Here is a 27,507-nt window from a genome sequence, read left to right as displayed (position 1 = left end):
AACAGTGATATAGTGTCAGCTAATCAGTTTTCATAGTGATGTCTAGTGGCATCACTATACTTAACAAAACTCATGGTTGGCTCATCCTAGGTTATTGCTTACATGTGTGGGACCCAGACAAAATGAGATTAAAAGACGGTATTGAATGTACACAATGAAGGGCAGCCTGAATGATGGCAGGTTCATTTGACCCGCAGGAGACCAATATGGGAAGAACTTAACTGTTAAGTGCTTGACACACGCAGAGGAATGTAAGTAGATGCTCTATTATCATGTGGAAATAACACAGTTCACAGTCTGATCCTATTGTCACAGTGAACATAATTGAAGCTTTACAACCTCTGCAATAATAATTACATATTCACTTCCCAATTAATCATTTAAACAGTCAATAAATCATTGAACAAAGTCCTGTAATTTGATGAAACAAGATACATTTTCTGATTTGTAACTTGAACTGATTCATCTGTGATACGTTTCACAGTATTGGTGAACGTAGATTATGTACGTTTCATAGCTCTCTGCAGACTGACTAAAATGGCTTCGAACAAGCATCCTTTATACTTTTTAAATAACTGAAACTGAATTTGTCTATTATTGTTATCTGAATTTTCATAAAGTACCATTATAGATTAACATTTCTGAGTAACCGAATAGTGAATGGATATTCATTTGAAAATTAACTTTCAGGTACATTAGCAGTTCCAATTGAATTACACCGGTTAGTTTGCCAAAATATGGGATTCTATTTCAGTAACAATATTTTAACTACATAATTTAGTTACTCTGAAACTAAGTGAGTGCAGGTGTTGCTAATATACTTTCATGATTAGCTGTAGAGATATTTCAGTTATTTATGTAGCTTTTTCATTTATGTAATCAGGAAGTTAGTAACAAACTATTTATTTACATATAAGCAATGATAGCAAAATCTGAAATTACTGATATTTTGTAATAAACATAGTTTTTTGGCAAACTAACTAGTTCATTATACTCATGATGACCAAAGAAATGTAACAGAGAATAAAATTAAGTTGGATAAGCCCTGGGTCAGTATTTGCCAGATGGGAGGGAACATAAAAATTGTAAGGAATATTCTTTCTTTTTTTCATTGCCACCCACATTGTGCTTTGTAGACATGTACTATTAAATAGCTAACTATATAATCCAATATCTGGACAATTAGCTACAAAATTTTTACAAAAAATGTCACTCATTCAAATTCAAAATCAGTTTGGTTATCAAAACTGACCATTATGCACGATACAAAGATACACAAACTGTCCCAAAACACATTCAAGTACTGTGTCATACACCATACAAGAGAAACCATATTTAATTATCAAAAGTTCTTTTTAAATTAAAATGATTTTTGTTTTAGTGGCTCTGAAAGTCAGAAATTAATAGCAAAAGAAAACAAAATGGGAAGTCTACACACACTTCATTATTCACAATAGGAAGAACTTCCCATCTTCCAGTCACTTCACTACTTATTGGGCACCAATACACTTTTCGTTGTTGTACTTAGCTGAAGATTGGTCCATGCCTCCTTCAGGTCAAAATGATTGTCCCATGTCCTCTAATTTGACCAATGCCCTTGGAGGTGGTTATTCTCCAGTATTGTATGTAGAAAGGAAAACAAAACATCCCACTGTAGTACACAAATAATTATGATAACTGAATCTATAAGAAAATGTTTCATTTTTAAAGACATATCCATCATGTAACATTACATATATACTTAAGTATTAATATTTCATGTTGACATAACAGGTCACCTTTCACAATGTATAGAGAATGGAATCTGTTTCATCTCCTCCTATACCTTAACTCAAATCACTTACTCACTTCACTGCACTCAAAAGTCCAATTTACAAAATATTTCATGTACCCCTATTTCTATTTCATTAATGTCAAATCCAGTCAGCATGTATGAATTAATATTTACTCATTGCAGTGAGCTACTCAATTAATGGAACTTTTGTCCTTTACTGATCATTATCCTTATTGGAAACACAAAAAGCAATTACTAATGGCAAGAAAATTGAATATGCAGCAAAACATGATTAGTGCTACATCAAAATATTACTTTTGTATTCAATTTTTTTGTATGCAGTGCCATAGATTATACACAAAATATGTTGCCTCACTCATAAAAGACATTCCATTGCACAAAAACCATATGCATCTGTACACAATTCACGTGTTATACTTACTTATGCCTGTTATTTCTCTCATTTACTGCTCAGTATCAGCAATACTGATTTGCTTTCACTCTTTATTTCTTGTAAAAACCCTGTTAGATGTGTTATCAACAATTATTCTACTGCAAAGTCAGGCTCCCTACCCATTCATTCCTTACCTAATACATTTCTGCTTGTTACTTCATTTCCACTGCATTTATTATAGATGCATCATTATACCTTACATCCTTGCATGATTATTACCTCATTACTCCATTATCGAAGAAATAAGCACCTGCTTTGCTCATCACATACAAAAAATGAACCTACAGAGCTACACTCTGCAATAACAAATCATAGTGTTGTATACAAAATTTACTCACATTACATACCAGACAAAATATCAGTTGCTGAAATCATCACTTCACTGGATTCCATCATATTACTTTAAAGTGAGGCTTAAGAGTTACACATATACAGGTCTTGCATTTTAATTCCATATACATTACTGAAGGTAGCTATTTCTTAACTGTTTTCTTTTACTAATGCCAGAAGGGCTATACTATTGACACAGTTTAATGCATATGAGCAAACCTCTCCGTAACCGATTGCACTGAGTACAAAACTTTTTGTATGTACTTTTTATAGTACTAAACCAAATACTCAAAATGTTATTTCTTTCTTTCTTTACTTCTGCCACTGCACAAATTCCTACTGACTCAACACATTAGCTGATTAACTTTTGATTTTATATATGATTTTCAGATTTTTTCATGTTTCTCACATATCCTGACTAATCTTTCATTTTCCATTCATGTTACCTTTTCGCTGAACAAAATTTATTACTATTGACACAAAATTCTCCTTGCTATTACTATGCACTGAAAAAAAAAACTTCATAAAATTTAGCAAAATTTTCCTGTACTGTATATGCTTCACATTATTTCATTCTATTCTAGCTCTTATTGGTATACAAAAATCCAATCCCAAAATAGTGAACATTTATATACATTTAAGCTAAGCAGTGTAGAAGGTAATTACTGTTCACTTATAATCTACAGACATGATAGTAGAAGAGGATTGAGTGGTCTATGAAAGGAAGAATAAAATCACCCAGCTTGGGGAAGCATTACCACTACATAATGAATTCAATACAGAGCACTGAACGTCCTAAAGGGTACTAGGGAAGTTTTGAAATACAGCTTTATCTACACTCCTGGAAATTGAAATAAGAACACCGTGAATTCATTGTCCCAGGAAGGGGAAACTTTATTGACACATTCCTGGGGTCAGATACATCACATGATCACACTGACAGAACCACAGGCACATAGACACAGGCAACAGAGCTTGCACAATGTCGGCACTAGTACAGTGTATATCCACCTTTCACAGCAATGCAGGCTGCTATTCTCCCATGGAGACGATCGTAGAGATGCTGGATGTAGTCCTGTGGAACGGCTTGCCATGCCATTTCCACCTGGAGCCTCAGTTGGACCAGCGTTCGTGCTGGACGTGCAGACCGCGTGAGACGACGCTTCATCCAGTCCCAAACATGCTCAATGGGGGACAGATCCGGAGATCTTGGTGGCCAGGGTAGTTGACTTACACCTTCTAGAGCACGTTGGGTGGCACGGGATACATGCGGACGTGCATTGTCCTGTTGGAACAGCAAGTTCCCTTGCCGGTCTAGGAATGGTAGAACGATGGGTTCGATGACGGTTTGGATGTACCGTGCACTATTCAGTGTCCCCTCGACGATCACCAGTGGTGTACGCCCAGTGTAGGAGATCGCTCCCCACACCATGATGCCGGGTGTTGGCCCTGTGTGCCTCGGTCGTATGCAGTCCTGATTGTGGCGCTCACCTGCACGGCGCCAAACACGCATACGACCATCATTGGCACCAAGGCAGAAGCGACTCTCACCGCTGAAGACGACACGTCTCCATTCGTCCCTCCATTCACGCCTGTCGCGACACCACTGGAGGCGGGCTGCACGATGTTGGGGTGTGAGCGGAAGACGGCCTAACGGTGTGCGGGACCGTAGCCCAGCTTCATGGAGACGGTTGCGAATGGTCCTCGCCGATACCCCAGGAGCAACAGTGTCCCTAATTTGCTGGGAAGTGGCGGTGCGGTCCCCTACGGCACTGCGTAGTATCCTACGGTCTTGGCGTGCATCCGTGCGTCGCTGCGGTCCGGTCCCAGGTCGACGGGCACGTGCACCTTCCGCCGACCACTGGCGACAACATCGATGTACTGTGGAGACCTCACGCCCCACGTGTTGAGCAATTCGGCGGTACGTCCACCCGGCCTCCCGCATGCCCACTATACGCCCTCGCTCAAAGTCCGTCAACTGCACATACGGTTCACGTCCACGCTGTCGCGGCATGCTACCAGTGTTAAAGACTGCGATGGAGCTCCGTATGCCACGGCAAACTGGCTGACACTGACGGCGGCGGTGCACGAATGCTGCGCAGCTAGCGCCATTCGACGGCCAACACCGCGATTCCTGGTGTGTCCGCTGTGCCGTGCGTGTGATCATTGCTTGTACAGCCCTCTCGCAGTGTCCGGAGCAAGTATGGTGGGTCTGACACACCGGTGTCAATGTGTTCTTTTTTCCATTTCCAGGAGTGTATTTAGTTTTTTCAAAGTAATTTCTTGCCCATTAAATAAACCTCTCCATGCTCTGAAACCAATCGCTAAACCAGTTCTCCCAAGTTTCTGTAGGGAGTAAGGCACACTCATTGTCCCAAGCTTTCAGGAGGCCCTCATCACTTCAAAACTGCACTCCTTTCAGCTTCATTTTCACATGTGGAAAAGTGAAAAGTCACAAGGAGAAAGTTTGGACTGTAAGGAGTTTGCTCAAGAAGCTTCAGTCCTATACCTCACAAATATTTTGTGCGTGCTTTGGCACAGTGAGCTTGAATGATGGGGGAACCAAGTGTCCATTCTTGACATTGGTTGCAAGTTTTCGAAAGATTGGATGACTTTGGGCAAACACTGCTCTGTGTACCACTTAGCTGTGATGGTCCCCAATTTCATTCCATTTGAAAAAAAAAAAAGAAAAAAGAAAAAAACCAGTATCATTTTCTTCTTTGCTGATAGAGATTTTCCTACAGGCGTGTCGTCGTCTTCAAAGACCCAAACTTTGTTCTGAGCCTTAGTCGGCATGTCATAATAGTACAGCCAAGTCTTGTTCCCTGTCATGATGCTATTCACATACTGAGATTCTCCCTTCGAAGACTTCTTTAACATCTCCTGGCACCAAGCCACACATTGTGTCATCTGTTCTTCTGTCAGTCTATGCAGCACCCAGAGACGGCAAAGTTTCTTTACTCACAAGTGATCATGCAGAATTGAACAAATTGCTGCTGCATTTAACCCCAAGGCATCCTCTACCTGCCTGTAGGTCACTCACCTGTCTTTGTTTAGCATTTTCCTCATAGCATCAATGTTTTCCTCCTTATCTGATGATTGGTGCCTTCCCGTCCTCTCAGTGTCCTCTAGAGTAGTATTTCCTCTTTGTAATTTTTTGTACCACCTGAATATAGTTGTACGATGTGGACACTCATCAACGAGTGCAAGTCATTTCTTCAAAGCACTGGTCTAAGTTTAAATTAGGAGCAAAGTTGTACCACAAAACTGTCTGAATCTCACTTCATGACCACGGTGCCATTGCAAGCACCTCAAACTAACCCTGCTAGTGAACGACTGTGCTCACAGACTTGTCACATATCCTAAAATGCAAGTATGAAGTATTCTCAGAACACAGCAACAATCAGACTCCTGCAACTTACTGTTGCATAGTGTTGCAAAGCTTTCCAAGTACCTTTGTACTTGCTTATAATTTAATGTTATTGGTTGAAAGCCAAACTTCATCTTTCACAACATTTTTCAGATCAGCACAAAACAAAACAGAATTTCTGTACATTCTACCTCAGTTGACATGATTGTGTTGACCATTTTGCATCCCGTAATCACAAAAATAGTGAGCATTGGCAGCACACTAAAAATTACTGTCTATGCATTTATATTGGATACTACCTTTTGCAAATTGTTTACTTTACTGTCAATTATTAAAACTGACTCCACTATCACATCTTGTGCCACCATTTTCTTTTTGTTTGTACACTTTCCACTTCCTAGAGACTCTTCTCCAAGGGATCCATGGAAAACGATAAATGTACTGTATTGTACTGTACTATCACTTATATTACTATTGTCATTACATGAGTTATCCAAAAATAAGTCACATTTTTATTTATTCCTACTTCTCTCTTATGTAAGTTATAAATTTCATCAACTTTTCCTTCCACCAATTCGGATAAACTCTTTTGCATAAAACTACCAATTTTCTCCACATTGAATCAGTAAATAGTCTATCTCCAACATTTATGCACACTTTGCACAGAAAAGTGTTACTGTATAATTCATTAAAATTTTTTTCTGAGTACTTTTGATAACCAGATTATGAACATAATTTGATTTTGTACTCAAGGTAAATTTGGAAACTTCATTCACATTTTTATTTACTTCTTTCAACTTAATGAAAAGCATGTCCTCTTCCTCTGATAAGTCATCAGCTTTCCCAAGAGAATCATTCACATCTTTATCTGCATCATTCTAAACCTCTTCCTGATCAAAACTGTCATTTACACTACATGTACTAATTACACTATGTGATGAAAAGTATCCGGACACCTCGCTGAATTCGACTTACAAGTTAATGGCGCCCTCCATCGGTAGTACTGGAATTCAATATGGTGTTGATTCACCCTTAGCCTTGATGACAGCTTCCACTCTGGCAGGCATATGTTCAATCAGGTACTAGAAGATTTCTTGGGGAATGGCAGCTCGTTCTTCACAGAGTGCCGCACTGAGGAGAGGTATCAATGTTGGTCGGTGAGGCCTGGCATGAAGTCAGCATTCCAAAACATCCCAAAGGTGTTCTATAGGATTCAGGTCAGGACTCTGTGCACGCCAGTCCATTACAGTAATGTTATTGTCATGTAACCATTCCACCATAGGCCTTGCATTATGAACAGGTCTTCGATCGTGTTGAAAAACAACAAGGGGTGCAAGCTCCCTCCATGAAAGACATGACCACACCATAACACTACCATCTCTGAATTTTATTGTTGGCGCTACACGCACTGGCAAATGATGTTCACCGGTCATTCGCCATACCCACACCCTGCCATCAGATTGCCACATTTCGTACCATGATTTCTCACTCTACACAACGTTTTTCCACAGTTCAATCGTCCAATTTTTATGCTCCTTACACCAAGCAAGGGGTAGTTTGGAAGTTACCGGTGTCATGTGTGTCTTATGAGTAGCTGCTCAACCATGAAATCCAAGTTTCCTCACCTCCCACATAACTGCCATAGTACTTGCAGTGGATCCTGATGCAGTTTGGAATTCCTGTGTGGTGGTTCAGAGTGATGTCTACCTATTACACGTTACAACCCTCTTAACTGTTGGCAATCTCTGTAAGTCAACAGACGAGGTCGGCCTGTACACTTTTTTGCTGTATGTGCTCCTTCACATTTTCACTTCACTATCACATTGGAAACAGTGAACCTAGGGGTTTTTGGGAGAATAGAAATCTCACATACAGACATATGACACAAGTGAGACCCAATCACCTGACCACATTCAAAGTCCATGAGTTCTGTGGAGCACCCCATTCTGTTCTCTCATGATGTCTAAGGACTACTGAGGTCGCTGATATGGAGTACCTGGCAGTAGGTAGCGCAGCATAATGCACCTAATATGAAAAACATTTGTTTTTGGGGATGTCCAGATACTTTTTACCACATAGTGTACATCTTCACCTACCATAGAGATACATTCTGTTTCAATCTTAATAACCTCAGGTTGCATCTCCGGCCATCCTGATTTAGGTTTTCCGTGATTTCCCTAAATCGCTTCAGGCAAATGCCGGGATGGTTCCTTTGAAAGGGCACGGCCGATTTCCTTCCCCATCCTTCCCTCACCCGAGCTTGCGCTCCGTCTCTAATGACCTCGTTGTCGACGGGACGTTAAACACTAATCTCCTCCTCCCCACCTCAGGTTGAGTTATCTGAAATTTATTGACATTACTGTCCACTACTGAAGTTCTACATTCCTATTCAAACTGACACTCATCCACATGTCGTATACACTGGCAAGAACATCATTCACTGGTTGCATGCACTCTACTTTATTGTCACTCAAGATTTCAACAGTCACATTAACACCTGCCTCTTAATCAGAACTGCTCACACTAGTTCACATTTATCCACAGTTTCATTTACACCTTCCTCATTTAACTCCTCTGTCTCAACTAAGAGCTCCTCCTTTTCACTATTTCCAATCATCAGTGACTCTTTGCACACATTCTGTTCCACTATCCTTATCTGTATAAGTATATACACCTAAATTCTCTGTAACAACCTCCACCTTCTCACTATCAGCAGTATGGATTTGCTGTACTTCAAATACCAATTTTGACCACTAAGAAAGAGCTCCTGTGAATGTGCTGGCACGGAGATCTGTACGCTATGGCTGCTCAGAGGGAACTGGATTCGGTCGCGGCGGCGGCCGATTTAAATACCCTCTGCCCGCGGCGCGCTCCCTCCACTGTCCGTGCCTTGCGCCACGGTCGCGTGGTGGAACAGATTGCGACGGCATCTGAGATGACGTCGGTGTGATGGCTCTGTCTGCCGTGGTCATCACAACTATACGTTTGCTCGATTTACTCTTGATTAACCCTCGCTGGTTCCCAAGCCTTGCTAAGATTATAGCCACAGTCACGGTTTATGAGGTCGTCATTGGTGCGATATTCGATGGCCTCTCTAACAACGCTGTCCCACTATCTCGACGTCTGTACCAGAATCCTTGTGCGTTCATACTCTATAGCGTGATTTTCCGACAAACAATGTTCAGCGACCGCCGACTTGCTCGGATACATCTGTCGAGTGTGCCTCTGGTGTTCACGGCATTGATCCTCGACGGTACGCATCTTCTGACCAATATACGACTTGCCACATTGACACGGAATCTGGTACACGCCGGCCTTCCTCAAACCAAGGTCATCTTTGGCGCTCCCCACCAGTGCACGAGTTTTGTTGGGAGGACAAAACACAGTTCCTACCCAGTGTTTCTTCAAAATGCGGGCAATTTTCCCGAGAGTGTGCCTGTATATGGAATAAACGCAGTGCCTACCTCCTCCCTCGTGATTTCATCCATCTCCACAGGTTGTGCTGTAGTGGTTGGGCGGAGAGCACATTGAATCTGCCACTCTGAGTACCCATTTTTTCGAAATACAATTCTCAGATGTTCCAATTCCTGGGGGTAGACTCTCTGTGTCAGAGATAGTGCACGCACTACGTACTAGAGTTGTAAGTTCCCCATTCCTCTGTGAAGGGTGGTGGCAGCTGTCTGCGTGCAAATACAGATCAGTGTGCATTGTCTTCCGATACACCCCATGATCTAGGGTGCCGTCAGCCCTTCTCTTGACCAAGACGTCAAGGAAAGGTAATTTACCCTCCGTTTCAGTCTCCATAGTGAATTTTATGTTGGGGTGTATGGAGTTTAGATGTGTAAGGAAGTCAAGGAGTTTATCCATACCATGAGGCCAGATGACGAACGTGTCGGCCACGTAATGGAAAAAGCAAGTAGGTTTCCATTCGGATGACGACAGGGCTTCCTCCTCAAAGTTCTCCATGTACAAATTCGCTACCACCGGTGAGAGTGGGCTACCCATGGCGACTCACTCCGTTTGTTCATAGTATTCTCCATTAAAAAGAAAATACGTGGAAGTCAAGACATGCCTAAAAAGTTCAGTGGTCTTCTCGTCAAACTTTTGACTAATCAATTCTAGTGACTCTCGCAGGGGTACCCTCGTAAACAAGGAAACTACATCAAAACTCACCATGATATCTGACTCATCCAACCTGAAGCTATCAGATTGTTAGTGCTGCTGAACAGGTTGCAGCTCGACTTCCGGCTGAATCAGCTGAGGAAATACCTCGTGGAACTTGTCATGCGTTGATCAAATCCAAGCCGATGAAGTCAAATATCACCAGTAAAGAGAGGGCGGCCATTCGTGATCTTAGGGAGGGCTCTGAAATTGTTGTCTTACTGGCTGACAAAGGCAATGCTACAGTTGTTGTCTCCCATAAGGACTACACTGATAAGATGCAGAGCCTGTTAAATGACGATTCCTACGGGAAGATCAGCATTGACCCTACAAAGAAGGTGGAGAACAAGACGAGGTTGCTTCTCAAGGACGCAGATTTACCGCAGGGTGACGCTAAGAAATTGTTACCCCAAGGTCCGGTAACGCCTAGGCTATATGGACTCCCGAAGGTTCACAAAGAGGGGGTACCACTACGCCCCATTGTCAGCAACATCAGGGCACCTACATATTTGTTGACCAAATACCTGACGAGAATATTAAGTCCTTATGTGGGTAAATGCCCTCATCACATCCGTAATTCTGTGGATTTTGTTAAACGCCTTGATAGCTTCAGGTTGGATGAGTCAGATATGACGGTGAGTTTTGACGTCGCTTCCTTGTTTACGAGGGTACCCCTGCGAGAGTCACTAGAATTGATTAGTCAAAAGTTTGATGAGAAGACCACTGAACTTTTTAGGCATGTCTTGACTTCCATGTATTTTCTTTTTAATGAAGAATACTATGAACAAACAGAGGGAGTCTCCATGGGTAGCCCACTCTCACCGGTGGTAGCGAATTTGTACATGGAGAACTTCGAGGAGGAAGCCCTGTCGTCATCCGAATGGAAACCTACCTGCTTTTTCCGTTACGTGGATGACACGTTCATCATCTGGCCACATGGTATGGATAAACTCCTTGATTTCCTTACACATCTAAACTCCATACACCCCAACATAAAATTCACTATGGAGACTGAAACAGAGGGTAAATTACCTTTCCTTGACATCTTGGTCAAGAGAAGGGCTGACGGCACCCTAGGTCATGGGGTGTATCGGAAGACAACGCACACTGATCTGTATTTGCACGCAGACAGCTGCCACCACCCTTCACAGAGGAATGGGGTACTTAAAACTCTAGTACATAGTGCGTGCACTATCTCTGACACAGAGAGTCTACCCCCAGGAATTGGAACATCTGAGAACTGTATTTCGAAAAAATGAGTACTCAGAGTGGCAGATTCAACGTGCTCTCCGCCCAACCACTACAGCACAACCTGTGGAGATGGATGAAATCACGAGGGAGGAGGTAGGCACTGCGTTTATTCCATATACAGGCGCACTCTCGGGGAAAATCGCCCACATTTTGAAGAAACACCGGGTAGGAACTGTGCTTTGTCCTCCCAATAAAACCCGTGCACTGGTGGGAAGCGCCAAAGATGACCTTGGTTTGAGGAAGGCCGGCGTGTACCAGATTCCGTGTCAATGTGGCAAGTCGCATATTGGTCAGACGATGCGTACCGTCGAAGATCGATGCCGTGAACACCAGAGGCACGCTCGACTGATGTATCCGAGCAAGTCGGCGGTCGCTGAACATTGTTTGTCGGAAAATCACGCTATGGAGTACGAACGCACAAGGATTCTGGTACAGACGTCGAGATACTGGACAGCGTTGTTAGAGAGGCCATCGAAATTCGCACCAATGATGACCTCATATACTGTGACAGTGGCTATAATCTTAGCAAGGCTTGGGAACCAGCGATTGGGTTAATCAAGAGTAAATCGAGCAAACGTATAGTTGTGACGACCACGGCTATAATCTTAGCAAGGCTTGGGAACCAGCGATTGGGTTAATCAAGAGTAAATCGAGCAAACGTATAGTTGTGACGACCACGGCGGACAGAGCCATCACACCGACGTCACCTCAGATGCTGTCGCAATCTGTTCCACCGCACGACCGTAGCACAGGGCACGGACAGCGGAGGGAGTGCGCCGTGGGCGGAGGGTATTTAAATCGGCTGTCGCTGCGACTGAATCCAGTTCCCTCTGAGCAGCCATAGCGTACGGATCTCCGTGCCGGCACATTCACAGGAGCTCAGTCCGTCAGTTCACCTGATGATGGTGACACGTATGATCGCTGAAATATTGTGCCCGTTGGACACTGTAGACCGGCAGTACACCCGTGAATATTTTGATTATTGTTAACATTATTCAGTTTAGCTTCTATGTCTTGTGCTACTTCATTTAATTTATTTTCAAAGTCAATTTTTACAGTTTCAGTTTTCCTATCCAAATTCATAAGATTAGTTTAATCACGTTAATGTTTTTCTTAGTGTCTTCCATTTCAATCTGTTACTTACTAATTTCTTTTTAAAATTATTTTTTAATGTCACCACTACTTGCATCTATTTTTGAATTTACTAATAGCATTTTTAGCTCAGTTCATTTTTGAATTTAGCTCTCTCATTAACTTCAACATTTTGGAATGAAAATTCCCATTTACTGGCTCTTTACTGCACTCACTACTCCCCTCATGCAATTTTTGTTCGACATTAACTTGTTCAGCCAATACAGAACTGTTCACTTCCTCATTCACACTACAGTGAGCAGTGAGTGGAGATCTGTCATCCAGTTTGTCACACAAAGATAAGCCTAGCCTGGGTTTATGTCCATTATTGTCTTCAGGTTCAGTTTTTAATTATTACTTTATGTCTACCCACCAAGTGAAATTGCTCCATTCTCCCACCAGAACACTATTTTTCTCATGTCCATTCACAATATTCACTCCATGTCCATCAACACCTAAAACACTGTCGAATAACTCACTGTCACATATTTTAATGAAGAATTACAATGTCAATTTACGCCGATGATGACTGATTTGAAATCAGCTGAACTCGCGCTATTGTCATAAACTTGTGTGTTGATTGGCTGCTGTACAGTATGAAGTCAACATTGATGATGTCAGGCAGTTCTGCATTTTTAATTGGTCAAATCAATCTCACAGTGGCACCCACTTCTAGTTGATTTAGGTGGGGTGCATAGACACACATAACAGCATAGGGATACAAGTAGCTTTGAAGCTACCTCTCTTTTTCTGGTATAAGTACACACTCTCAGGCACAACCACGACATCCAACATACCCACCTACAGCTGTTGATTGGTATGTTTGGTTGTTTGCATGATAATATCTGCTTACACTAGAAGAAGAGCTCCCTCATGTCCTTGCCTAACTTTTCTTCCCTCCTCATCTCTTCTATCTGTTCTCTACCACTCCAGTTAATCCTCACTCAAGATTACTCTTTTTCTCTGGCAGATTATTAAAATCTGATTCACGCAGTCCTTTCAGAAACATCTGAAACCTATGACAAGGTGTTACTATTCAGTTATTATTCAACCAATGTTCCTCCCTCTCTCAACATAATGAGTGGATGTAGGCAGATAAATTTCAAGGATTTAGTTTTCATTGTGGTTTCTTTAACTCATTTGAACAAATTATACTATGTCAAATGATTAGATGGTGGTATACTTGAGAATTACAGACTTTCTATCCTATTTGTCAGTTTTTGTCCATAAAGTAATGTTATTATTACTCTCAAGTTAATACATCCACCACACTGTATCTAAATATATTTTGATTTATGGTACACTAGTTATAAATTGTAAGCATTCTGATTGAACTGTCTAGTTATTTTAGCCTTTTTATGTATGATAGAAATTACTTAATCTTGCATGCTAACTCAAAGCACCTAAAATTGAAAGATATTTCTATTCTTCATTATGTGCATGTTTCTGCATCTCTCCAACATCATAGAAATATATTATGCAGTTTTCCATAAATTTCTCCCATCAGCAAAACGATAAATTTTCTTTTTGTGAAATATCTAACTGTCTCAGTTCTGAAGTAACACTACGTAAGCAGAATCATACAGAAAGTTTCATTTGTTTTTTGCAGCATCCACCTCCTCTCAAACTGGAAAGTGAAGAGACTCAAAACCTTGAATGCAGCCGTTTAGAGATACACACTCCGGAGAGAGATCGTGAAAGAGAGAGAGAAAGAGACAGGGAAAGGGATCGGGATAGACTTGACTTCTGTAACAGCACTGAATCTGTCAATCTTCCACCACCACCACCACCGCCAGTAAGTAGATTATTAAACTTGCCTGGAAACACTAATATTTTCTTTCCTTTATTTTTATTGATATTTGAATTTACATGTTCTGTTTCAGGATGCATCACTAGATAATTCTAGTTTCCCACCACTCTCATCTGTTTCTGCACTGTCTTTAACTCCACCACACAGTAAGTGCATATTATTCTTTTCAAGCTGCAATAAATATATTAGTTCTAGTGGCAGACTGTTACAAATTTTCTCATTTGGAAATTAAATCCTATTGTAAAGTGTCATCTTTCACAAAACTTTGTAATGAAATGATATGCAGCTCTCTCTGAAATATCTGCTCTGAAAATTCAATTGTGCCCTTGATAAGATGAATTAAAATAAACATTTCATGATTTTATCAGTCCAGAAGCAAAGTCAGAGAACAAATTTCCTGATAATAAGTATTTCATTTGTCAAGTAAGTTAAAAACAACCTAACTTCTCATCAAAAATAACAAAGCATGATGTAAACTCTCAAAATGTATGTCTCTTTATCAGTTGAGGTGGTAATCAGTAATGAAAATGTCTATGCAACAAATATCCTAATTTTAAAACTAATACCTAAAAATTCATCTAAAGTTTCCAAAGCATGTTTAAATTGTTTTAACTGCCACACAAACAATAAACAGATTTGTTTTGAAATTTTTGGCACATTAATTTCAAACACAGTTCAGTTGTTCCATTCTTCACCTTAAGTCCCATACCAGTATCTTTACTCCATTGGCATTGTGATTTTATTGTTTATATACACTTATTGTCTTTTCACAGGCATGTTATTTTACTGTATCCTTTACTTAGTTTTTCTTCTTGTTTCCAATATTGCTCATTGCAAGCAATGTTAGGATTTTTCTTCTCAGTTTTAATTATAAAATTTGTCATTTGAGCCCTTCTCACATAAAGAATAATAAGAAATAAATAAAAGAATCAGCAGCATGTTGATCTCTCCTGTTTCTGTCTTACAACCACTTATGGACATACATATAGTCAGGTGTAGAATCCAAACCATGGAACAATTAATTTTACATGCACATACACACACTTTCATTGTTAGCTAAATAAAATCTGCATCTTATTTTACAGACAAGAAAAGATTTTCCTTCTCTTCTGCACATGAATGTGTTAAGCCTCAACTTTCTTTTGTATTACCTATCTTCCTGATTTTTATGATGCAGAGTCTGCCTGTGTATTACACAAGTTAGCGCTTAAACAACTATCTGTTCATGTGTATGTGCGTGTGTGTGTGTGTGTGTGTGTGTGTGTGTGTGTGTGTGTGGCCATGTGCGTGCACATGGGTTTGTGCACACCTTTCTTCTGTTCCATATAATATTCATATTCCATTTTCACTTCCACATTTTGAATTTTCCTTAGTGATTTATCAATATGTGTAATAATTATGTACGGTGTGAAGCGAATTTCATGCACTTAGGCTTCGCAGCTTGACTCCCCCCAAGCCAGTGATATAAAAATGTCTCTCACAAAATTGCGTCCAGCAAGTACATCCGGCAGAAAAAGGACGTTAAAGAGTGGCAATCTGGCAACACTGTAGCCACATGCATGTTAACTACCTCCGTCAGTACACATTAGTCGTGCTGTACAGTTGGTGCAGTGGATATAGTTTTGGGTTAGCATGCAGGAGATCGATGGTTCGATCCTGGGTTGAGGTATATGTTTTTTATTTGGTAAATGTAGTCCTGGCAGTACGGTATCTGGCATCTCAATCATCAACAGCGATTGCAGTGGGTGTTCTAGAAAACATACTACAGTCGTAGAAATGGAGGATTGGTCAGCTTTGAAAGAAGCCCTTTCCACTTTGTGGGTGTGAATTTATGTTTTCTTTGTACCCTCCTCCAATGGTCCCATGGATTAGTACCAACATTATTCTTGCCTCGTTCAGCTCCACTACATTTTGTTAGGGCCTTATGTTACCAGTAGGACAAGCAACGTGCTTTGTGAATAATGTCCAAACTCTGTTACTGTTTGTACACGTTATCATCATGGTCCCACTAATTATGCCTTTCAACATTGAGTCTGGTAACCACATACTGTTTAGCATGTATCTTGATGCATTATTATTATTGTTGTAATTGTTATTCTATCAATGGGATAGTGGAAAGATCACATTTATTACCATTAGGGAAACAGTGTAATTTGAAACCAAACATTTCACAATTAGCAGTGTTGTTATGAATCATGCAGAGCAGTATCTGTCAGAGGGGTAATGCACTTTAGGTGGAACAGTGCATAGGACTGACAGTGTGTTTATACTTTATGCACTGTCCACCAGACAGGGGCTTGTTGCGAGTGGAGTAATGCGCCCGTGACAGACTCCAGCGTACTTGCGTACACATATCAAATTTTCTCATTGTAAACCTCTAAGCCATGTGGCAGATGTGTGGCATACACAAACGATGAATATGTGGATATGCTTCTGGTCCTTGGTGCATCTGATAACTGGGCTGCTAGATGTCCTCATCAGCGCCATCCAGATAAAAGTGTGTTTCGTCATCTGGAGCTGTGCCTTTGGGAGTCAGATTCTCTCCTTCCACCATCATATGTCAGTGGTCGTCCATAGGCTCATTGTACTCCAACTACTGAGGAAGCTATTGTGGAGGTCATACACCTCAGTAAGTACATGTAACATAGCAAGGCAGTGACGTGTCTCACAAGGCATGGTCATTAACATGATGCACGAGCATGGGCTGGACCCATATCATTATGCTTTCACGCAACACCTGCATCCTGCAGATTGCCATCAGCGGACACAAATCTGTGAATGGTTCCAACAACAACTGGAAGCCAACAGTGACTTCATGAACACCGTAATACGGTCAGATGAAGCAGCATTCACTCATGAGGGTGTCTTCAATATGCACAATGCCCACTATTGGTGTGAGGTTAACCCGCACATCACCCATAACTGTTAATATCAAGTTCACTTTGGTATCAACGTCTGGGCCAGAATATTGGGCGACAGGTGTCTGAGTCCCTACTTATTGCCTGACTGGTTGACTGCACGAAGGTATGATGTATTCCTCTCAAACTATCAGCCTGATGTGCTGGCAGATGTTCCACTACATATTCGGCAGATGATTTGGTTCCAACATGATGGTGCACCTCCACACTCTGGAATTAACGTGCAACAGTATTTGGACAAAACATTTCCAGGGAAATGGCTTGAACGTGGAGGTCCAATTGTATGGCCACCGCGTTCACCTGGATTTCTTCCCGTGGGGACACCTGAAGGAGCTCGTGTTCTCTACTCCGCCAATGAATGTGAAAGAATTGGTAGCATGTGTTCATGCTACTCTTGTTACTGTGGATGCAGCTTTGCTGTGAAGGGTGCTGTATAATCTGGTGGGTTGCACAAAGTTTGGATGTACAGGGAGGTCACTTTGAGCATCTGTTGTTCTGGTTACAGTGTATTCTGTTGTGAAGGTCATGCAATCATTAATATGGACACTTTTATTTTCACTGGTTGTTAATGTGAAACATCTTAGTGCTCATATTACATGTAGTATAAATAAAAAGTACTGTGCTATCATTTTTAGCATCTCAAAATTGATATTGTTTTTGTAGTTATTCTGTCCTGTGAAGGTCATTTGTTTCAACTGTCTATTTCTTATTTGTCTAACCACATATTTGTTATGTCAGCATTACAAAATGTTGTAAATTTATACATGTGACATAAGAAATAGTGTATATTACAGTATGAAAAAAAAAGAGAAAAAAAAAAGAATGCACCCCAACCCAGGATCGAACCATTGACCTCCTACATGCTAACCCAAAACTCTATCCATTGCACCAATACTGCACAGCTGAAATGTGCTAACAGAGGTAGATACCACACACATGGTTACAGTGTTGCCAGATTGCCACTCTTTAACGTCCTTTTTCTGCCGGATGTACTCACCAGACAAAATTTTGTGAGAGACATTTTTTTATCACTAGCATTTGAGGGTTTGGTCTGTGAAGCATGAGTGTGCAAATTTCACTTCACCCTGTATAACGTGGTTTTTGGCAATTTGTAAAATGTTAAGAGGATTGGCCTTTAATATTTCAGTAATTATGATCATCAACATGTTATGTACATTTTACACATTACTTGCACGTTGTAAAGCAATATACAACTAACCCACCTTTACATCTTTTGCCTTCCAGTGTTTTCTCTTGATTCTCAACTTGGTTTCTTTCCTGGGATTGAAAGTTGCCGGACACCTCTGTTGAATGATATTCCAGAACAGAGGACGGAAAACCACCATATAATGGGCAAAAGGAAGAGCAAATACTTGTGTAAGTAATGACAATCATGTATCTTGTATTTGTGTAGCTATGATGTATAACTTCATACTGATACCTTCCCTCTTGCTCTCTGTCTGTCTCTCCTTCTCATGTAAAGAATAATATGAAGAAATAAAAGAATCAGCAGCATGTGATCTCACCACTTTCTGTCTTAGAACTGATTTGTCAACCAGTTATAGACATACATATAGTCAGGTGTAGAATCCAAACCATGGAACAATTAATTACGCACACATACACACACTCACAAGATTTGGCATAGGAGAGCATCACCTTAAGTAAAAGGACTTTAATTGCAAACTTTCAGATTACTAATTGTTACACGTAATCAAAGTGGTAAGTTGCTATGTAATGAAAACTCCAGTATATGGTACTCAAAGTTTTTGTTAGTGAGTGCTCATGACAAATGGTCAATGTAATGTTGGAAATAACTGAAACAAATAAAAATTCAGAGAGAAAATAATGCTACTCAGAGAGCCCATTTTTTAAATAGTGGAAACGTTGCGGTTAATCCTTAAGATGAAATGTGATCACTTACAAAATAAAATAGCCTTGCAATGAGACTGTGTGAACCATCTCAGTTGCTGTTGTCATTTAGTGCTTTCTGAGATCAGTTCTGAACTTTTATGGGCTGCTGCAGATTGCACAAGGTCAGGTAAGTGTGATATTTGGGCAAAAGCTTGAGTTCATATGATTTCTTTCAACAATTCCACTCTTCAGGTACTTAGTTCTTCCTTTCATACTTCTACACACATTATGTGTGTGCACAATCATGAAGATAAACTTCTCATGCTGCTACTTCTGCAACTAACAACGCTAGTCTTAAGTCTTATAGCCTCATGTTGGGACTACAGAGAGGTTTTTATGATCTGTTAAACACAGTGCTTCTTTGAACTATCACATATGCTTTTACATTTTGTTCATTAAATAGATAATAGAATGACTGTTGAGAGCTGAAAATCACTGAAGAAAATCTGGAGTCATGTGTAAAATGGACTGGCAGTTTTTGGTGGACTTTACATTAATTTTCATTCCTATTCTGAACATATTTTGCCCTTCCTTCATTCTATCTTCAACGTACAGGTTAATTAAAATTTCCTTGACACTACCTGAATTCAAAGCTGTCTTTCAACATATTCCACTTTTATCATTCTTAATAGTTATTTCAGGTTTTGTAAATTATGTATCCTGTGATGCACTTTATTCCTATTCTCATCATAAATATGTCGGTGCTGGAATTACTGACAGTTTTTCTAAGGCCTGCAAATTTTATCTCATAACCAGATGTGCCTAAATTCTCTGTGAAAGTGGAAACTGCTGTCAGCATGCCTCATATTTTCTAAAGACAAACTGATTACCAACAAGCACTTCTTCAAATTTTCTTTCTGTCACAAGAGGTATATTACTTTATTGGCCAGTTCACCAGAATGAATAAATTAAGCTTATTATGTATAGTTCTCATAATTATCTCCTAATGCCTACTGTGGTCCTTAATGATAATGCTTTTCTGTGAATCTGTCTACTTTCACCAAACTGAACTCCAGCATTTCTCAGAAACGATAGCAAAGTGAGGTGGTGTAGTGGTTAGGAAACAAGATTCTCATTCAGGAGGACAGTGGTTCAAATATGGATCCAGCCACCCAATCTTAGATTTCCTTGATTTCTCTAAAAGACTTCATGCCAATGCTGTTATTGTTCCTTTGCAAAGAGTGTACCCTTTTTCCTTCCAGGACTGTCCCTAATGAACTTGTGGTCAACAGGACATTAAACACTGGTCTTTCCTCCTTTCTTCAAAAACTACCTTTTTGAAGCATATTAACAATGCCTTTTCTTGTTTGAAATCAGATGTTAACATATTCTTTAAAAGTCAGACTACACTATGTAAAGGAAAGTTGCTACTAACCAGATAGCAGAGTTGCTACTAACCATATAGCGGAGATGCTAGGTCCCAGATAGGCACAACAAAAACACTGTCACAAATAAAACTTTCGGACATTAAGGCATTATTCAACAATAGATGCCACACACGCGCACACACACACACACACACACACACACACACACACACACACATACGCACGTTACTGCAGTCTCAGGCAACTGAAAACACACTGTGAGCATCAGCACCATTCCATGATAGGAGAGGTGACTGGGTGGGGGTAAGGAGGAGACTGGGGTAAGGAGGGGAGGGATAGTATTGTGGGGAGGGTGGACAGTGAAGTGCTGCAGGTTAGATCGAGGAAAGAAGTAGGGAGGATGGGGGGAAGTAGTGGAAGAGGAGAAAAGTAAAAGACTGCGTGTGATGGTGGAATGATGGATGTATAGTGCTAGAATGGAAACAGGGAAGCGGCTGGATGGGTGAGGATGGTGACTAATGGAGGTTGAGGCCAGGAGGATTACAGGAACGTAGGATGTATTGCAGGGAAAGTTCCCACCTGCACAATTCAGAAAAGCTGGTGTTGGTGGGAAGGATCCATATGGCGTAGGCTGTGAAGCAGTCATTGAACTGATGGATGTTAAGTTTGGCAGAATGTTCAGCAACAGGGTGGTCCACTTGTTTCTTGGCTGAAGTTTGTCGGTGGCCATTTATGTAGATGATGGCTTGTTGGTTGTCATGCCCACATAGAATGCAGCACAGTGGTTGCAACTTTGCTTGTAAATCACATGACTAGTTTCACAGGTAACCCTTGCCTTTGATGGGATAGGTGATGTTCCTGACCGGACTGGAGTAGGTGGTGGTGGGAATATGTATGGGACAGATCTTGCATCTAGGTCTATTAAAGGGGTATGAGCCATGAGGTAAGGAGTTGGGAGCAGGGGTTGTGTAAGGATGGATTGAGTATATTGTGTAGGTTCGGTGCACGGTGGAATACAACTGTGGGAGGGGTGGGAAGGATAGTGGGCAGGATATTTCTCATTTCAGGGCATGACGAGAGGCAGTCAAAATCCTGGCAGAGAATGTAATTCAGTTGCTCCAGTCCTGGGTGGTACTGAGTTACAAGGGGAATGCCCCTCTGTGGCCAGACGGTGGGACTTTGAGAGATGGTGGGAGACTGGAAATATAAGGGATGGGAGATTTATTTTTGTACAAAGTTGGGTGGTTAATTGTGGTCTGTGAAAGCTTCAGTGAGATCCTCAGTATATTTTGAGAGGGACTGCTGGTCACTACAGATGTGATGACCAGGTGTGGCTAGGCCATTATTGAAAACTACTTTTTCCAGTGCCCAACAGATTCCAAACCAACAACTTCCTTCGTAGTTGCCATTATCAACTATATGCTCACCCACAATTACTTCTCCTTTGAAGGTATTACCTACAAACAAATCTGGGGTAGGGCTATGGGCACCTGCATGGCACCATCCTATGCCGACCTATTCATGGGCCATTGAGAGGAATCCTTCTTAAAAACCCAGAATCTTAAACCCCTCACTTGGTTCAGATTCATTGACGACATCTTTGGAATCTGGATTAAGGGTAAGGACACCCTATTCACATTCCTCCAGAACCTCAAAAACTCCTCCCTCATTTGCTTCACCTAGTTGTACTCAACCCAACAAGCCACTTTTCTAGATGTTGACCTCCACCTCAAAGATGGCTACATCTGTACCTCTGTCCATTATCAAACCTATTAACTACCAGCAGTACCTCCACTTCGACAGCTGCCACCCATTCCATACCAAGAAGGCCCTTCCATACAGCCTAGTCACCAGTGGCCTTTGCATCTGCAGTGACAAGCTGTCCCTCTCAAAATACACTGAAGATCTCACTGAAGCCTTCAGAGACCTTAATTATCCTCCCAATCTTGTACAAAAATAAATCTCTCGTGCTTTATCTTTCCAGTCTTCCGCCATCTCCCAAAGTCCCACCATCCAGCCACAGAGGAGCATTCCCCTTGTAACTCAGTACCACCCAGGACTGGAGCAAATGAATTACTTTGTCCACTACCTCTCGTTGTTGTTCCTGCCCACTATCCTTCACACCCCTCCCACAGTGGTATTCTGCCGTCCACCAAACCTACACAATATACTCGTCCATCCTTACACAACCCTTGCTCCCAACCCTTTACCTTGGGGACATACCCCTGTAATAGACCTAGATGCAGGACCTGTCCCATACCCCCTCCCAAGACCACCTACTCCAGTCCGGTCACGAATGTCACCCATTCCATTAAAGGCAGGGCTACCTGTGATACAAGCTAACCTGCAACCACTGTGCTACATTCTATGTGGGCATGGCAACCAACAAGCCATCTGTCCACATAAATGGCCACCACCATACTTCAGCCAAGAAACAAGTGGACCACCCTGTTGCTGAACCTGCTGCCAAACATGACATCCCTCATTTCAGTGACTGCTTCACAGCCTGTACCACGTGCATCCATCCCATCAACACCAGCTTTTCTGAATAGCGCAGGTGGGAACTTTCCCTGTGATACATTCTACGTTCCTGTAACCCTCCTGGCCTCAACCTTCATTATTCACTGTCCTTACCCATCCAGCCCCATCCATGTTCCCATTCTAGCACTACACAGCCATCATTCCACCATCACATCACACCCAGTCTTTCTACTTTTCTCCATTTCCACTACTCCCCCCCCCCTATTCCCCCCCCCCCCAATCCACCCCCCCCCCCCCCCCCCCCCGCCCTCCCACTTCTCCCCTTCCCTCGATCTAACATGCAGCACTTCACTGTCCACCACCACCATACTATCCCTCCTCCTCCCTGCCCCAGCCTCCTCATCACCCTCACCCATTTGCCACTCCCATCATGCAGTGGTGCTGTGCTCACAGTGTAGTTTCAGTTGCCTGAGATTGCAGTCGTGTGTGAGTTGCGTATGTGTGTGTGTGTGTGTGTGTGTGTGTGTGTGTGTGTGTGTGTTTGCGTGCTTATGCTGTGGCATTTCTTCATATTATGTGTGCTTATGCATATTTTCATTTCATTAATTATCTGTGGTCTTTTTCGGTGTCCAAACTGACCCCATGTCTTATGGCAATAGTGTTTGCACACATGTAATATTTTCTGTCGTGATTACGTACCATTACTCATGTACTAAACTATCTAAGTTTCAGCTTAGCAACCCAGACACTGAAAACTGTAGCTACTTTCTCCATTTAGTGAACTGTTTATACACCTAGTATGAAGGCTTTCACGACCGGATGACATATCTTCTGGTAAACCTTCCGGGATGTAAGGTCGTGGTCCATGAAACTCTTCAGCTCCTAACGTTTCGTCCAGAGCTGCGCTGGACATCTTCAGAGGGGTGTTTCTCCTCCGGTGAGTCTTGCCGACTCGGCAAGACTCACCGGAGGAGAAACACCCCTCTGAAGATGTCCAGCGCAGCTCTGGATGAAACGTTAGGAGCTGAAGAGTTTCATGGACCACGACCTTACATCCCGGAAGGTTTACCAGAAGATATGTTTATATACCTCTTCTTAATGTAGTTTATGTATTTCTCCTGCTTTCTTAGGTTGAACCATCTCTTATCTGAGGCCTTATTTGTAGATCATTATGGTGTGTAGTCAGCATTGGTGCTTACGTAGTTGTTTAGTGAAAACATTTCCTAATGTGTTCCTTCTTTTGTGATTTATGAAGACTGTTGGAATTTGAAATCTAGGCAATACCTCAAAGATTCTTGCAACCCCCCTGCCCACTGACCCATGGTCACTCTACTGTGTTACCACAATTTGTGGTCACTGTTCAAATGTTTAGCATCATAGTTCATGATGGTTTCATTACAGTCATAAATGAATATTGCCACTCTCCTGTTAATAGTAATTTTTTGTGTGCATGGGGCTTTTAGTTGTTATAGTTCATATGTTTTTTACACCTCTTACTTCTGTGGTACTTAATGATATCTCCCAACCAACTAACTGAATAATTATCTTCTGCATCTAACTGCAGCCTGTGCTGCTCTCCTGATGGGTTCTATAATTTTCTCTGTAATAGCCTGACCTAATCACATTCAGCTGTTCATATTACACATGCTAACTTCTTAATAGCAGTCCTCACCTGGAGATACTATTGAATTAGTTTACCTCTTTAATAAAGGCCTAAGCCATGTGATTTACCAGGGTGTTTGGTAGTGCATGTTATTGATAGAATAAAACCTGGTCAGTCTCTGTGTTGAATGGAAGATCGTGATGGACTGTTTCAGTATGTGATTTTATGACTGTTGACAAGCCTTAAAATAATCCAAGGTACACACAAGACTGGGAAATATCATCCCTGAGCAACTTTAGATGGATTATCCTTACCTTTTTCTAACAACATAATGGAATGGACAGCAAAATACAGTATCACTGCATCAGTCCTTGCAAATAGCAACATGATGTAGTAAATCACTATGAACTATGTTCACATATTGTTGAAAGTGATCTCAGACCATGTTAGCTTCTTGAGGTGGGCTCATTAATAACAAAATACCACAGTATCTAGATGTGTAGAACATATACAACATTTCAACATCATGATGGTAGAGTGTTGATGCAGATCTGAGTTCGTAATTCGTTTACAAAAACACACACACACACACACACACACACACACACACACACGCATACACACACACACACACACACACACACACACACACACACACACACACAGAGAGAGAGAGAGAGAGAGAGAGAGAGGGGGGGGGGGCTTTTCCCATGTCATATAATTTGGCCCTAGAATTACTGAAAAATGGAGGATAAGACCCTCCAACTTTTGTTTTGGTGTATGCTTTGTTATTAGTATTTTTCTTTTATTTCATACATGAAAATACTCATGATTTAATGGATAAATTACTCACATGTCATTGCTAACATGTTCTCGAGATCTAAATCATACTTAACATACATAGGATTCACTTGTTGGCTGAAAATAGAACAGCACCTTTTGTGTCTACTAGAACATTTAGAGTGATAAAGAAAAATAGATCTAAAGTAGTTATCAAGATAAGATAAGATAGCCAGTGATTTTCCTGAATAAAAGGATTGTACTTTCTCCATAGTTAAACAAATCTTTAATGATCTCATGTTTCTGAATTCTTGTTTCAAAGAGTAAAGTTTGCAATGAATGGCACCAAACTCTTTATAGTCATAAAGGTGTTAATGTTGTTGTGCATGTTATTTAACTGTGAAAAAATGTGCTTTGATGCTTATTCTATAATTTAGTACAATAATGTCTGTTGTGTGTACATTCAGTGGGCCGACCAAAAGGGCAGCACAGTGCTCCTAGAGGTGGACCACCACGCTCTTGGACGAATGCTGAATTAACTGAAGCACTGCAACATGTATGGAACAAGAAAATGACAACCTCTCAAGCTTCCAGAATTTTTGGAATTCCTTATAACAGTTTGCTGATGTATGTTCGTGGAAAATATGGAAAATCATTGAAACTGGAACAACTCAAGAAAGATTGCCTTGGTGGGCCAACTGGTCCCTTGGAACTCTTAGGACTTGGACCTATGGGACCAAGCCATGGAAACAACAACAACAATAATAATAACAACAATAATGCTTCTGGTAAGTCCAACAACCCAGAAGACATGTTGGGACCTCCAGTCTCAGAGCATGACTTGGTTTCAATAGGACCGAGTTTTAACCCATACACAGCTGCAAATTTCTACCCTGATTTTGCAGCATCATTTCCTGTACCTGTCAGCATGATACATCTCCTCCCTCAGTCAGAAAAGAACCGTGAATTGTTTGGCCCATCAATGCCCCTTCCCTTGGACATCACAGCTGCAAATAGGGAGGATGACTGCAAAAGTGGTAGTGGACGCAAATCAAGAGAGAACAATAATAGTAACGTTGATGAAGAACATGAAGTGATGCAACAACCACCACCGCCAAGAGAGGACACTGCACAACTTGTGGAACAGAATGGTCAAAACTAAGAATCTTAGGTAGTGACTGAGTGCTCCCATGGCCATTTTACTGTTTTTCGTAGGGCAGTCATTTCAAGATATGTTTCCTGGATGTGAAACTGAGACCATCACATTTTTTTACAGAATGCTGTGTGTCTTGAAATTACTGTAGCTGTTGAAGTACATTTTCTGCTTAAATGGAATTAATCTATGAGCCTACCTCACAACCTGGAGGTCTCTGCATTTGACTGAAATCCAGCTTATTCACAGCCACAATAAACTTGGGTGCTGAAAAGAAATGGTGTGCATAAGAGGTGCAGAAATATTGTGATGGGTTTGGTGCAACATGAAACACTTTGATAGATTTTTGTCTTTCTCTTGTGCTTTCTATATATATGTTAGGAAGTACACACAATCAGACAAAAAGATAGAAAATGTGTCAACATGAAATTGTCATGTTCCATGGTTGATTGTTTACTTTACAAGACTGACTTCAAATGCCAATGTTCCAAGTAACTTATATTTAATTATAATTAATACATCCTAATTAAGTTAATTCATAATAACAGAAACAACAGTTCCTGCAGAGATTTATACCAAATATTTGATAATTTTAAGTTTGAAGACAAATATGAAATGCTTTTATAGTCTATATTAATACTTCAGTAAATACATAGTAGAGGTAACATCCTTTTTATATTAGTTTTTTTGTGGTGAGATAAGTGAAAAAGCTTGTTAAGAAATGTTGGACAGCATATGGAAGTGCTAATATATTGCTTGGGATGATTAACAGAATCTTTCCTCCATAATTATGGATAATACAGATTTTCAAGTGAAACGGAAGTGTTATTACTGTTGTGATAAATGTTATAAAAGCATTTGAAACATTGCTTTAACTGTAAAACTGTTGTTTGTTATCAGCAAGGTATCAAGAAAATGTGGTTACTTGACATGTGCTAAAAAGTTTATCTGTAAATGTCATGAGCTTGTGGTATATGAACAAGCTTCCACAGGCAATTGTGAAGGCTTATGTGAATATTTTGGATGGAATGACACTACCCACAAATGCA

The 27,507-nt window shown here is 40.9% G+C and overlaps 1 protein-coding gene across 1 annotated transcript in view; it reads left to right on the top strand.

The window, feature by feature from the left end:
- LOC126455962 (protein jim lovell-like) overlaps positions 1 to 26,467 on the top strand; it is a 44,928-nt gene extending 18,461 nt beyond the window's left edge. The window contains 4 exon segments of the mRNA XM_050091719.1: positions 14,081 to 14,266; positions 14,355 to 14,427; positions 18,445 to 18,576; positions 25,743 to 26,467. Coding sequence (XP_049947676.1) covers positions 14,081 to 14,266; positions 14,355 to 14,427; positions 18,445 to 18,576; positions 25,743 to 26,467 — 1,116 coding nt within the window.
- Positions 26,468 to 27,507: the final 1,040 nt, after the last annotated feature.

Source organism: Schistocerca serialis, chromosome 2, assembly GCF_023864345.2.
Source record: "Schistocerca serialis cubense isolate TAMUIC-IGC-003099 chromosome 2, iqSchSeri2.2, whole genome shotgun sequence".
Taxonomy (NCBI): Eukaryota; Metazoa; Arthropoda; class Insecta; order Orthoptera; family Acrididae; genus Schistocerca; species Schistocerca serialis.
The sequence above is the reverse complement of the archived record's forward strand: the minus strand, read 5'-3'. Positions and strand labels throughout refer to the sequence as shown.